The following is a 13,141-nucleotide window of genomic DNA, read 5'->3' on the forward strand; positions in this document are numbered from 1 at the left end:
TGCCTCATGCGTGCCCCACACTGGGGATCAAACCTGCAACCTGAGCATGTGCCCTGACTGGGAATCGAACCTTCACCTCCTAGTTCACAGGCCAATGCTCAGCCACTGAGCCACGCCTGCTGGGCTCTGCCCATTTTTTTACTGAGGAAACTTAGGCACTGAGGTTACCTAACTCATCCAAGGTCACATTCTCTGATAAGGGATGTGGCCGAGGTTCAAATCTACCGTCTGAGTCCAGAGCCCAGGTGCTTACCACTATGCTCCACCGCCTCCCTAGTCCCAGTGGCAGTGATGCCAGGCCGGAAAGGAGGACCTTGTCCTCTCCACCCACCCATTGGCCCCGGCAGTATACCCTGAGGACCATGAAGAGCGCCAGGCTGAGAGGGAGGTTAGGTAGCCCGGGGCTGAGAACGTACCTGCCGTCTGCTGCTGACCTGCCCTGACCTGGCTCGGGCCCTTTCTGAAGCTCTGGGTATGACGTGAGTGCCTCGATTCCCAGACAGTAAACCTGAAGGCTACCTCTGAGCTGTTCAGTCTCAGAGCAAGTCCCCACCCCCTCCCTGCCTCCAGGTGCTGCCCAGGTACTAGGAGCTTTGGAGGGTCCCCTCTCAGGGATCCTCGCAGTCCCCTTGTCTGGAAACTTCCTAGCTGGTCTCCTGGCACCTGTCTAGGAACAGGTCAGGGAGCCCGCACCTGAGAGGGGGCAGAACCTCAAAGCTGAACCTGCTAGGGAACTAGTTCTGGGCCCAGTTCTGCTGCCCCCGGGCTCGGGCCGCTCTGAGCCCCTGTTAGCGAGGGGGCAGGCACCCGTGGCCCACCTGCCTCGTAGGGCTGTTGTGGGCCAAGCAGGGTGACCACCGTCAAAGGGCTCCACAGTGTCTGAAGTGCCACTTAGACATCTGACCGAGTCTTACAGCGACTGTTTATTTCCCAGTCCAGGAGGTGGGGCTGCCTTAGAGAACCTCTCATTCATAGCATCTGAACGTGGCTGTTCATCACAACCACCTGCGGAGCTTGTTGAGTAGAGATTTTTGTCCGCCCCCACCCCTACCCCCGGCAGAGAGTCCAGGCAGGGTACGGCCTGGCCATATGTATGTTTAGAAAGTGTCAGAGATTAAGAAGTCCTGTTGTAGTTCATTGTCTGGACCCTCCCTGCTTTATGCTGAAGGAGGGTCCTGATCTGCCCAAATCACAGTGAGAGGCCCACAGAGCAGTGCCAGGCGCAGCTAACACTGTGACTGGTGTGGGTCTGGGCATACTGCCTTTATTAACTAGTTTGGCCCTCACAGCAGACCTGTGAGGTTGGTCCTATTACCCCACGTTGTGGAGAGGAAAGCTAGCACAGGGAGACTGACAGGCTGCCTCGTGACTCCTCTAGGGAGCAGCAGAGCCCGAGCCTAGCCCAGAGGTGGGCTTCAGAGCCCCCCTCATTGCCAGCTGGGCACTGCAGGGCCCAAGCAAGGTCTTCTGAGCACCTGTTGGCACGAGGGTTTCTCTGTTACCATGTGGCCTCTTCTTGTGGCCATGGTCATGGAGGGGATGGAGTCATACTGGTCCAACCCCAGGGAGCATTGGGGCAGGACCCCACCCTCCTGCCGACCAGCCTCTTACCTTCTGCAGGTCCTGTATCACCTCTTTGAGGAGTTTGCCAACTATGACCGCGTGGGCATTGTGGACATCGTCCTCGGCTTCCTGAGTTTCTTCGTGGTGTCCCTGGGCGGGGTCTTTGTGGGCGTGGTCTACGGGGTCATCGCGGCCTTCACCTCCCGATTCACGGCCCACATTCGTGTCATCGAGCCGCTCTTCGTCTTCCTCTACAGCTACATGGCCTACCTGTCAGCTGAGCTCTTCCACCTGTCGGGCATCATGGCGTGAGTCTGGGCGTGGCATGGGGAGGCCCCCCACTTGAATTCCCTGGGATCGTAGGGTCACAAGGGAGCTCCCCAGGGCTCGGCCTCCAACTCCAGGGAGGAGATGGAGCTCCAGGCTCCAGGCCCTGGGACCACCCCTGGGAGCACTGACTTTAAAGTTCTGGGAAGTCCAGCCTTGCTACTTTTTCCCTTATTTGTCTCAAAGGAAGCCCCTTGGTTGTAGCTGTTGCCCTCAGCAGCCCCAGCCAGGAGGCTCAAGGCTGCAGTTGAAGGGAGGAGTCCTGGAGGTCCTGAGGCCTCAGCTGGGCCTTGAAGTCAGAGACAGGGAGATGGCAGAGGTGTTCCCAGGAGGGGAGGACTTTGGAAGTGCAGAGGTGGAGCTGGACTGCGGGATTCAGGGTGAGAGGGAGAAAGCTGCACCCGTGGGCCCAGGTGTGGGAGTAAACCCCAACCACGGACAGGTGTCAGTGATGCCTGTTAGGCAGGCAGAGAGGCACCGTGGCATCAGGACAAGGCACAGGCTTTGGAGTTGGTCAGACCTTAGTTTGTGTCTTAGCTCTGTCACTCGCCCGCCGTGTGACAGGGGGCAGGCGACTTAGTTTCCCTCATCTTATAAAGTACAAGAATATGCGGGGTTAAGAGGATTGAGAGAGCAGGTGTGGAAAGCCCATAAGAGGAGCTCAGTCAACAGACCACTGTCAGCCTCCGCAGCAGAGGGGCTCTGGGAGGGTGCAGCTCAGCTCCGAACCCTGAACCCTGCTCTTCCCCACCCCCAGACTCATTGCCTCGGGAGTGGTGATGCGCCCCTACGTGGAGGCCAACATCTCCCACAAGTCCCACACAACCATCAAGTATTTTCTGAAGATGTGGAGCAGTGTCAGTGAGACCCTCATCTTCATCTTCCTCGGCGTCTCCACCGTGGCCGGCTCCCACCACTGGAACTGGACCTTTGTCATCAGCACCCTGCTCTTCTGCCTCATCGCCCGCGTGCTGGGTGAGGTCCCCGGGCTGGAGCCAGGGGAGGGGTGTGTGTGTGTGTGTGTGTGTGTGTGTGTGTGCGTGCGTGCGCGTGTGCATGCGTGTTAGCATGTGCATGTGTGTTAGCGTGTGCATGTGTGTTAGTGTGCGCGCGTGTATGTGTTAGTGTGTTTGTGTGTGCATGTGTGTTAGTGCATGTGTGTTAGTGTGTGCATATGTATGTGTGCACATGCGCGCATATGCGCACTCGTGTGTTAGTACATGCATGTGTGTTAGTGCGTGCATATGTGTGTTAGTGCATGTGCGTGTGTGCGTGCATATGTGTGTGTGTTAGTGCGTGTGTGCATGCGTGTGTGTTAGTGCGTGCATGAGTGTGCGTGTGTAGGGGTCAGGGTTGGTGCCTGGCTGTTCCCAGCACAGCCGGACGGCAGGGCTTCCCCAGTCCTCCTCTCCGCAGGGCTGAGGCTGTGCTGGGCCCTCGGGGAGCAAGTCTGATCTCTGGGGAGACAGTCAGGGTGTGTCGGAGTGGAGGGGCCTCAGGGACCCCGCGGTTCTGGGCCTGTTGGATCTGAGGAAGGAACTGAGGCACACACCGTGGGGTCAGCGAGTGTCCCCATGCTGTCCCAGGGCACAGATGACTTCAGCTCCTGCAAACCTGCGCTGCCACTGGGGCTGCACACGGGCCGGGCCTCGGGCCCTCGGGTGCTCACACTCTCCAGACGCACCTCCCTCGGCGACTGCTGCTTCCTCGCCCTGCACCTCACTGACTCCGCTCCGCGGTTAGGCCCGTGGTCCTGAGCCTGACGGGCGTCACACGGGGTTCCATGGTGCACTGTTAAAAACCCCTAGTCCACTGCTTTGTCCTCTGCAGATTCTGAGGGTTGAGGTTGGACCCAGACTCTGCACTGTGTAATTTTTTATTATGGAAAATCTCAAACCAGAGAAAAGTAGACCCCATATACCCATCATATTTATTTAATAGGTTTCACCCTGTTTCATCTCTTTCCCATCCTCCTCCCAACCTTTGGCCACTGGAGACCTCTTTGATGTCTCTATAGTACATCCAGGTTGGGGGGCCCTTTAAGAATCCACCCAGCTCTTGGATTGAGAGAGTCAGAGCACCCGGGGCTGAGGGCCCAGGAAATGAGTGAACTGGGTGGGGCTTACCAGTGGAGGCTTCCTGCAGACAGGAAGCCAGGAGGGGCTGGAGACGCTGACCCCTCTCCTTCCTCCCCCGGCAGGTGTGCTGGGCCTGACCTGGTTCATCAACAAGTTCCGCATCGTGAAGCTGACGCCCAAGGACCAGTTCATCATTGCCTACGGGGGCCTGCGCGGGGCCATCGCCTTCTCCCTGGGCTACCTGCTGGACAAGAAGCACTTCCCCATGTGCGACCTGTTCCTCACTGCCATCATCACCGTCATCTTCTTCACCGTGTTTGTGCAGGTGTGGACAGGGTGGAGCAGCCCTGCCCAGGGACCCAACTCTGCCAGTGGAAAGAGGAAGCATGTGACCCAAGAGGGGGCCACGGGTTCTAGTCCCAGCTCCACCAGTAACTTGCTTCACAACCTTGGGCAAGCCACTCCTCCTCTCTGGGCTTCAGTTTCCTCAGTTGTTAAGGGGGAATTGTGATGAGTCATTGTGAAGTGACCAATCAGAGTATAAAGGAGTGAGAATGCTGCCTAACTTAGGAACCCAGTGGGAGAGAAGTCGGTACAGTTAGCAGGCCCACGATGCTCATTATAGGGCTTTAGGGAAGTGACTTAATATCTTAGGGTCTCAGTTTCTGCATCTGTAAGATGGGAACACAGGGAATTGGAAAGGTTGCTGAGCCAGGCAGCAGGAGGTCTGGAGTCAGCCCAAGCTCTGCTGCTGCTTGCATGACCCTGGGAAAGACCCTCCTCCCATTCTGGCTCTCAGTTCCCCATCGTTGAAGTGAGGGGATTGGACTAGAGCAGGGGTCCTCAAACTTTTTAAACAGGGGGCCAGTTCACTGTCCCTCAGACCATTGGAGGGCCGGACTATAGTTTTAAAAAAAACTATGAACAAATTCCTATGCACACTGCACATACCTTATTTTGAAGTGAAAAAACAAAACGGGAACAAATACAATATTTGTATTTGCATGTGGCCCGCGAGCCGTAGTTTGAGGACCCCTGGACTAGATGATCCTGAAGAATCCTTCCCACTTGCTGGGCAGTGGTTTCTGTCATTTGTATGACCCAGGCTTAGCTGAGAGCCCTCCCCGACCCTGCTTCTAGTCCCCAAGCAAGCCCAGCCTGGGATGGTGTGAATCCACCTTTCCTGAGCTGTGACCATGGGCAAGTGAGAAAGTACTGTCTGTGGCTCCGAGACCCTGCCATCCCCTCCGTCTTTCTGGGACACGAATCCTGGCAAGCGTCATTGCCTGCCCAGGGGGAGAAAATGTAGAGGAAGCCTTGGGGTGGCACTTATTTCCTGATTTAAGAGGAGACGGGGCTGCCTCTTTTGTCCTCTTGCCCTGCTTAGATCTCAAAAATATTTTATCACCTTGCCTTTGCAGTTGTATATGCTAATGGCTTATCAAGTCTATTTTCAATGAAGGCAGCATTGAGGTGGTTTGAATCCAGCTCTACTACTTCTGTGAGACCTTAGAAAGTTACTTAACCCCCGAACTTCAGTTTCCTCATCTGTGAAACGGGGAGAGTGAAAGAACCTCCCCCTTACGGCTGCTGTAGGTGTTAAGGAGCTAGTCCTAGTAAAACACCACCAGCTCTGGCACAGGCAGTGTGCCATTCACTTAGCTGCTGCTGCTGCCACTGCTTGTGCCCCTCGGCCACAGTCGTGCCATGGAGGCGGAGCCCAGGTGGTCCTCCCCATTAGCCTTCTAGGGGTTGCAGAACACGCCTGTGGTGGAGCCCACACTTCACCCAGGCCCTTGACCCCTGGCCTGGGCTAGATGACCAGTGTGAGCCATGTGGCTGGGTGGGCTCTCAGACCTCTGTCTGTCTTCAGGAAGAGCCAGCCTTGGGGACCTGCCTTTATAGAAATGATCACATGGAGGTTGAGATCTTGGGGGCCTTGGAGCAGAGGGCATGCCGGCCTCAGGGGACCCCGGGGAGATTGGAGGCTGCATGGAGGCCTGACACCCACCTGCCCCCTAGGGTATGACCATTCGGCCCCTGGTAGACCTTTTGGCTGTGAAGAAAAAGCAAGAAACGAAGCGCTCCATCAACGAGGAGATCCATACGCAGGTACGGGAAGCTGGGCCCTCGGTTGCAGGAGAAAGTTTGGGGAGTAGCTAGTCCTTGAGTACATGCCTTGGCCCTTATCCCAGGACCAGGTGGTCCTTGAGCCTCTTGAGGTCACAGGTCAGAGGGAGGTGTAGTGTGAGCGGCTGGGAGCCTGAGGAGGGAGCCTCAGGCCCAGGTGGGCTCAGAGCAGGGAGGTCAGCCATGCCTCAGCAGCAGAGGGTTTGAGGTGCCACTGGGGTTCAGGATGAGTGCGGTATGGGCACCACCTCCTGGCTGCTTCTGGAACTACAGAGCTAACCTGAGCAGAGGAGCACTGGTTTTGAAGGTGGGGGGGCCTCCTCAGAAGTCTTGGTAGGGAAAGAGCCCAGTAGTGAGGCTTGACCTGGCCCTGGGCCCGTTTCAGTTCCTGGACCACCTTCTGACAGGCATCGAGGACATCTGTGGCCACTACGGCCACCACCACTGGAAGGACAAGTAGGTGGCAGGCCTGGTGGGTACGTGGGTGGGGAGGGGCAGGTAAGGGTCTCCCAGGGCCTGGGTGTCACCCCACCCCGAGGAGCTGGCTCCATCCACCTTTTCCCTTCTCCCCCCAGGCTCAACCGGTTTAACAAGAAGTATGTGAAGAAGTGCCTGATAGCCGGCGAGCGCTCCAAGGAGCCCCAGCTCATCGCTTTCTACCACAAGATGGAGATGAAGCAGGCTATCGAGCTGGTGGAAAGTGGTGGCATAGGCAAGATCCCCTCTGCTGTCTCCACCGTCTCCATGCAGTGAGTGCCATGGCCAACCTGGCAGGCTCTGCACCCGCACTAACCCCTCTACACCAACCTGGAGCAGGCCACGCTGGGGCTGGGGGCGGTGACCATGCTGGGGCTGGGGGCGGTGGCCACACTGGGGCTGGGGGCGGTGAGCAAGGCCCCTCTGTCATCCTGGCTGGGCTGGCGAGAGCTGCAGGGTCACACTGAGGACCTGGGGCTCTGCTCACCCACCCAGGCCTTCCCCTGAGTGGCTTTCTTCTGGCCCAGCCCAGAAGGCTCCAGGGTCACAGGAATTTTCTTGGGGACCTAACCTGTGTCGTGTTGTCCCAGGAACATCCATCCCAAGAACCTGCCTGCTGAGCGCATCCTGCCAGCACTCTCCAAGGACAAGGAGGAGGAGATTCGAAAAATCCTGAGGAACAACTTGCAGAAGACCAGGCAGAGGGTGAGGGGCTGCTCCTGCCCACCCCCCTTCAGGACAGGAGCCCCTCTGCCCCCGGCGGCTCCAGCCCTGCCCCACACATGTCCGGGGCCGGCCCTGCCTGACAGCTGTTCCTTCCGCAGCTGCGGTCTTACAACAGACACACGCTGGTGGCAGACCCCTACGAGGAGGCCTGGAACCAGATGCTGCTCCGGAGACAGAAGGCCCGGCAATTGGAACAGAGGGTGCGTCCGGACTGGGGTGGCTCCTTCCTTCCTCTGGGCTCTTCCTCTTCCTGCATCCTCGTCACTGAGCCCTTTTGCAGATAGAACACTCTGATCTGGGGGTGTTGTTTCTTTGCCTTCTCCACCTGTTTCGAAAGCTGAACGCTGAGCCCAGGGCAGGTTCCAGAAAGCCTTCCTCCCCGCTAGGAGCAGTGAAGAGTCCAGGCCCCTCATCACATCCTCAGGCATCTGTGCTTTGACTCCTCTTTTTCTTGTGAGAAAACTAAGGCCCAGAGAAAAGACAGGTGCCCCAAATCACAAAGCAAGGCACACCTCATTCATTCATTCATTCATTCATTCAGGAAACATTTGTTGAGCAGCCTCTAAGTGCTAAGCCTCTGTGAATCCGAGTGAGTCAGCCCAGTCCCTCCCTTACGAAACTTCTCATCAGAGGCCCATGTAGGACAGGAAGTGCAAGGGGCCTTGAGGGAGGGCGTGGGGTAAGCTTAGGAATCAGAGCCACGACGAGGGGAGTGTGGGCAAAGGAAGGTCCAGGCAGGAGGAAGAACATGTGCATAAGTTCCCAATCACAGAATGTGGCCCATTCTAGAAACAGGGTTCAGCCCTCGCTGGTTTGGCTCAGTGGATAGAGTATTGGCCTGTGGACTGAAGGGTCCCAGGTTCGATTCCAGTCAGGGGCACATGCCCAGGTTTCGGGCTCGATCCCTAGTAGGGGGTGTGCAGGAGGTAGCCAGTCAGTGGTTTTCTCTCATCATTGATGTTTCTAGCTCTCCCCTCCCTTCCTCTCTGAAATGTAAAGAAATTTTAAAAGTAATATTTTAAAAAGGAAAGAGAGGGTTCAGCTTTCAAGGAAGATTGTTAATGGAGTACGGTTTGGGCTTTATTCTACAAGCATGGAGAGCCATGAAGGGTTCTGTGTAAGGGAGTGACATGGGGAGGGGTGGAGGCAACCCAGATTAGGGTGGTGGCAGGGGGAGATGGAAAGGAATAGGTAGATTCAAGAGACATTTATTTTTTAATATGTTTTTATTGACTTTTAGAGAGAGAGGAAGGGAGAGGGGAAGAGGGACAGAAACATCAATGAGAAACATCGATCGGCTGCCTCCTGCATGCCCCCTACTGGGGATCGAGTTGCAGCCCGGGCATGTGCCCTGATGGGGAATCAAACCAGGGATCTCTTGGTTCGTAGGTCAAGGTTCAACCACTGAGCAACACCAGCCGGGGTCAAGGGGCATTTAGGAGGGGGAACTCGTAAGACTTGGTCATCAGTTTGAGGTGGGCTGAAGGAAGAGGAAGAGGAGTCAGGGGTCATGTCTAGCCTTCTGATTGGGGTAGGTGGGAGTGGTGGCTGTGACAGGAGAAGCCAAGAAAGGAACGAGGTTATGAGGGGAGGTAAGAAATTGAGTTCATCTCCAACATGTGGCATTGAGATGCCTGGGGGCCATCCAGGACCCGGGTGTCCGCTCCTGAGTTGACTCTATGGATCTGTACCTCGCGGGTAGGTGTGGCTGGAGCTAGACCGGGACAGTGGCACCATGGGAAAGGCAGGGCAGCGCAGGAGGTTCAGGGCCACCCAGGAGATTGCATAGCTTGAGGGGAGCCTGGGCCAAGCCCTCAGGAACCCCTGAAGCGCCAACATGGCACAGCCTAATGAGGAATTGCCAGGAGGGAGCGGGTGCCCAAGCACGCCTGTGGCCAGCAGCCTCCAGGGCCGTTAGAGGGGCTGCCTGAGCTCACACCTGTCTGCTCTTTCCATCAGATCAACAACTACCTGACGGTGCCAGCCCACAAACTGGACTCGCCCACCATGTCTCGGGCCCGCATCGGCTCAGGTAAGGCCGGGCCCAGGGTGCCTGGCGAGGGGCCTGGTGACTGGGCGCTCAGGGCCTCCAAGAGCCAGCGGGGAGGACAGGCTTCTCCTTCACTGACCTCCTCCCAAGTCTTGAGCTCCTCCTCCATCCAGTGGAGGCGGGGGATGGCCCTCCCTCCTCCTCCTCCCCCAGGGACAGAGGTGCTCCATGGGCTGACGGTGAGGTCTGTGCGGGGAGCTGGGTGCCTGGCAGGGGGGCAGGGGGGTCTGCACCATTGGGATCTCCACCAGGTGGAGGAAGCGAGGGCGGACCTTCTCTTAGGCCTGGGTCCCCGGGGTGTCAGTGACTCGGAAAGGAGCCCTAATTCTTGGTCTGACGGGGAACATGCATGGGAGCCCCGGGTGTGAGGAGAGGGACACAGTCCTGCCTTTGAGGTCCCAGACAGGGGATGATAGACTATCTGATGAGGGTTCATAAAGGCCATGAGGAGTAATTCCGAAACACCAGGATTGCTGCCCTCGCAGGGGCTCTGTGGGAGCGGCTGGCACGGGAGAGGTTGGGCACATGCTGGGCAGGGCTCAGGGGCAGAAGCCAACTGTGCCTTGTTCTTGGTCCCCAGACCCGCTGGCCTATGAGCCGAAGGCTGACTTGCCAGTCATCACCATCGACCCCGCCTCCCCACAGTCGCCCGAGTCTGTGGACCTGGTGAATGAGGAGCTGAAGGGCAAGGTCCTCGGGCTGAACCGGGACCCCAGGGTGGCCGTTGAGGAGGATGATGACGGGGGCATCATGATACGGACCAAGGAGCCCTCTTCCCCCGGCACTGACGACGTCTTCACCTCTGGGCCCAGTGACAGCCCCAGCTCCCAGAGGATACAGCGCTGCCTCAGCGACCCAGGCCCCCATCCTGAGCCTGGGGAGGGAGAGCCTTTCATCCCCAAGGGGCAGTAGCGCTGGGGCCAGTGGGCCATGCCTGTCCCACCAAAGACTCTCCCACCAGAGCAGGGGCTGCTGGGAGCTGGGGGGCCTCCCCTCCTCCTTCCTGACCTGCATGGCAGCTGGGCCCAGCACGGCTTCCCCCTGCCTCCTGGGAAGCACCCCCCGCCACCACCACCAGAACTGCCTTCCCCATCCACTCGGCAGAACTGCTGGGCTGTGAGCAGACCTGCCCCTTCCTGTCCGGCTCTCCCATCCCCAGAGGAGGGCCTCCCATCCCCAGAGGAGGGCCTCGAGTTTCCCGGACCTCGGTGCCCCTCCTCCTCCGTCACCCTCCTCATGCAAACCAGTCCTAGTTTCTAACCAAAGAGCCTCTGGCTCAGCCGGGGTCCCACCTGGGAAGGGGAGGAGCCCAGGCCTCTCTCGGCCTAGGCCAGGCCCTTCATTAACGGAGGAAAAATGAGGGGGAGCAGATATCTGACCCACCCTCCTGCCAGCTTTGTCATCCTGGCCAGCGACCCTGACACGCCCCTTCTCAGAGCTGCACCCCTGAGCTTCTCTGTGTGGAGCTGGGGCGCCTTGGACCGTGAGTAACAGCTTTCCAGATTGCTCCGCGGGGACCAGTGAGCGCTCGGCAGCTGGTGTCAGGAGAGAGGCCATCACAGGCTCAGACAGTGCTGCCTTTTTATCTGTTTTGTTTGTCCCACTTCCATGTATGACCTGTTTGCACAGAGGCCATTCCTGTTTGTAAGACATTTTCAAAGCCCCTGGCCATGCCTGTCCCACCACAGACTCTCCCACCGGAGCAGGGGCTGCTGGGAGCTGGGGGGCCTCCCCTGACCTGCATGGCCCTCCTCCAGAGAATCCCCCTCATTTGGGCCCGTCTGCCCAACACTCCCCAAGTCGGTCCTCTACCTCCTGGACCCATAACTGTGGCCCCAAAACCCTGATTTCAGAAGTGAACCCCCATATCCAATCATGGTCCTCTCCCACTCACAGATGCTGGGCCGTCTGGTACTTTGCTCTTGGGCCTGCCCCTCAGTCCTGCTGGCCTGTTCTGTCTCTCATCCCTCCCATCAGCCCCAGGAACCTCTCCCTCTTAGGTTCCCCGCACCCAGCTGGCTGTGGAGCCCACACCTCAGGGGAGCAGACCTCCCCTGAGCATCGCCCACCCAGCTAGGGCTGGTGGGGGACAGAGTCCTAGGCTCCCAGGGGCCTTTGCCCACAGGCACACACTCCCATCCCCACTGCTACCATGGCCAGGCCCAGGGGGAGTGGTGTCTGTCCTCCCCGGGTCACTCCCCCAGGATCGTGCAATAGTCAGAGTCCCCCTTCCCAGTGGACTGGGCAGCGGGTGCTCATCTGTCCCCTCTCCATGCAAGTGCTGTTTTGGGCCGGAGTCACCATGTAAGGGTGACGTGACAGCCATGTTCAAAGCCACCACAGCTGCTGCTGCTCTGCCGCCTGTACAGAAGAAACCAAAATTTTTTCATATTCTAATAAATCCATATGAGTTTTTAATAGAGTCGAGGGCTGTTTCCTGGGAACAGGGGACTTTGGGGCGGAGGGTGGCCTGGGGACCTGAAAGGCTTAGCTCAGTGGCTGGCACAGAGAAACACTTAGTCCCCGTCAGCTGCTGCTGTGGTTGTGACTGCGTGCCAGGCTTCAGGAACACAGCCGAGAGCAGAGCAGAGCGCTCCGGCCCCCAGGTGCCTTCAGCCTCGGGGAGAGCAGATTCATCAAACATTCATATAAACCAGGGAAACCCAATGTGTTTGTGAATGAGAGGTGGGGGTGGTGAGGAGGACTCTCCCAAGTGATATCCTAAGAACGAGCTGAGGTTAACAGGTGAAGGCTGTTTTAGAGTGTTCCCCAATGTTCTGACTGGGAGCTGCACAGCCAGCACCCTAGGATCTAACAAGAAGACCAGTGTGGCTGGGTCAGGGTGTTGGAACCTGGGCTGCCCAGGAAGCGTCCCCTTTGCCCAGCCTGGGGCCTCTGTACAGAGCTAATCTGACCCACAAAATCGGAAGTATTCAGTGCCAAGGACTGTAGGGGGGGGACCATGCCATTTCTCTATCAGTTGGTGCCCCACCAAGAAATGGATGGTATGCTCAAAGGTTATTGAAGAGCCTTCAACTAAGGGATCCTTTATAGGGGTGTGGGCAGGGGCAGGGGACCCACCAGGGGGATACCCAGGGAGCTCACACTACGGGAAGCCATTACCACCTCTATACCTGAAGGGTGAAGGAGAGAGCTGTGACCATGGGAGGGGGCTGCCCTGCTGGAGCCGCAGCCCTGGGGAGCAGTATGCAGCCCCTGCCAGGCAGGGGCCCACCGGACAAGTATTCTGCCTTGGATCCTGCTGGGGCCTTCTCTTGGCCAGACCCAGCTGGAAGCCAGAAGGAAAGGCCTCTGAGTGGTTTCACTGAGTTCAGTCCACATGGGTCAGCCTTCCAGTAAGTGGAGCAAAGGGAGAATGGGTGAGAGGGGAGCAGGGTATCCGAGCAGAGCAATTTCTTGTGGCCCCCACCATCCGCTCTGTCCTTTAGATGCAAAGCTCATGTCCCGATGGCTACAGAATTTCAATTTGGGGTGATGAAAAAGTTTTGGAAATCGATTATGGTGATGCTTGCACAACTTTGTGAAGGTACTAAATGCCACTGATTGTGGCATTCACTTTAAAATGTTCTCTTTATGTTATACTAGAGGCCTGGTGCACGAGATTCATGCACAGTGCGGGGGTGGGGGGGTGTCCCTCAGCCTGGCCTGTGCCCTCTCACAGTCTGGGAGCCCTCGGGGGATGTCCAACTGATGGCTTAGTCTCGCTCCCCATGGGCCTAAGCTGTCAGTCGGACATCCTTAGTGCTGCCGCCACTGCCACTGTGCTTGT

The 13,141-nt window shown here is 57.7% G+C and overlaps 1 protein-coding gene across 1 annotated transcript in view; it reads left to right on the plus strand.

Annotated features, from left to right (window-relative positions):
* The window catches only part of SLC9A1 (solute carrier family 9, subfamily A (NHE1, cation proton antiporter 1), member 1), a 50,659-nt gene extending 38,890 nt beyond the window's left edge, over positions 1-11,769 (plus strand). Inside the window, exons 3-12 of the mRNA XM_006777483.2 lie at positions 1,621-1,871; positions 2,648-2,865; positions 4,091-4,293; positions 5,991-6,080; positions 6,484-6,554; positions 6,674-6,847; positions 7,166-7,280; positions 7,400-7,501; positions 9,261-9,333; positions 9,932-11,769. Of these exons, the coding sequence (XP_006777546.1) occupies positions 1,621-1,871; positions 2,648-2,865; positions 4,091-4,293; positions 5,991-6,080; positions 6,484-6,554; positions 6,674-6,847; positions 7,166-7,280; positions 7,400-7,501; positions 9,261-9,333; positions 9,932-10,263 (1,629 nt within the window). The 3' untranslated portion in view covers positions 10,264-11,769. The remainder of the gene's footprint in view (positions 1-1,620; positions 1,872-2,647; positions 2,866-4,090; positions 4,294-5,990; positions 6,081-6,483; positions 6,555-6,673; positions 6,848-7,165; positions 7,281-7,399; positions 7,502-9,260; positions 9,334-9,931) is intronic.
* Positions 11,770-13,141: the final 1,372 nt, after the last annotated feature.

The sequence above is a fragment of the Myotis davidii genome, unplaced genomic scaffold (assembly GCF_000327345.1).
Source record: "Myotis davidii unplaced genomic scaffold, ASM32734v1 scaffold149, whole genome shotgun sequence".
NCBI lineage: Eukaryota > Metazoa > Chordata > Mammalia > Chiroptera > Vespertilionidae > Myotis > Myotis davidii.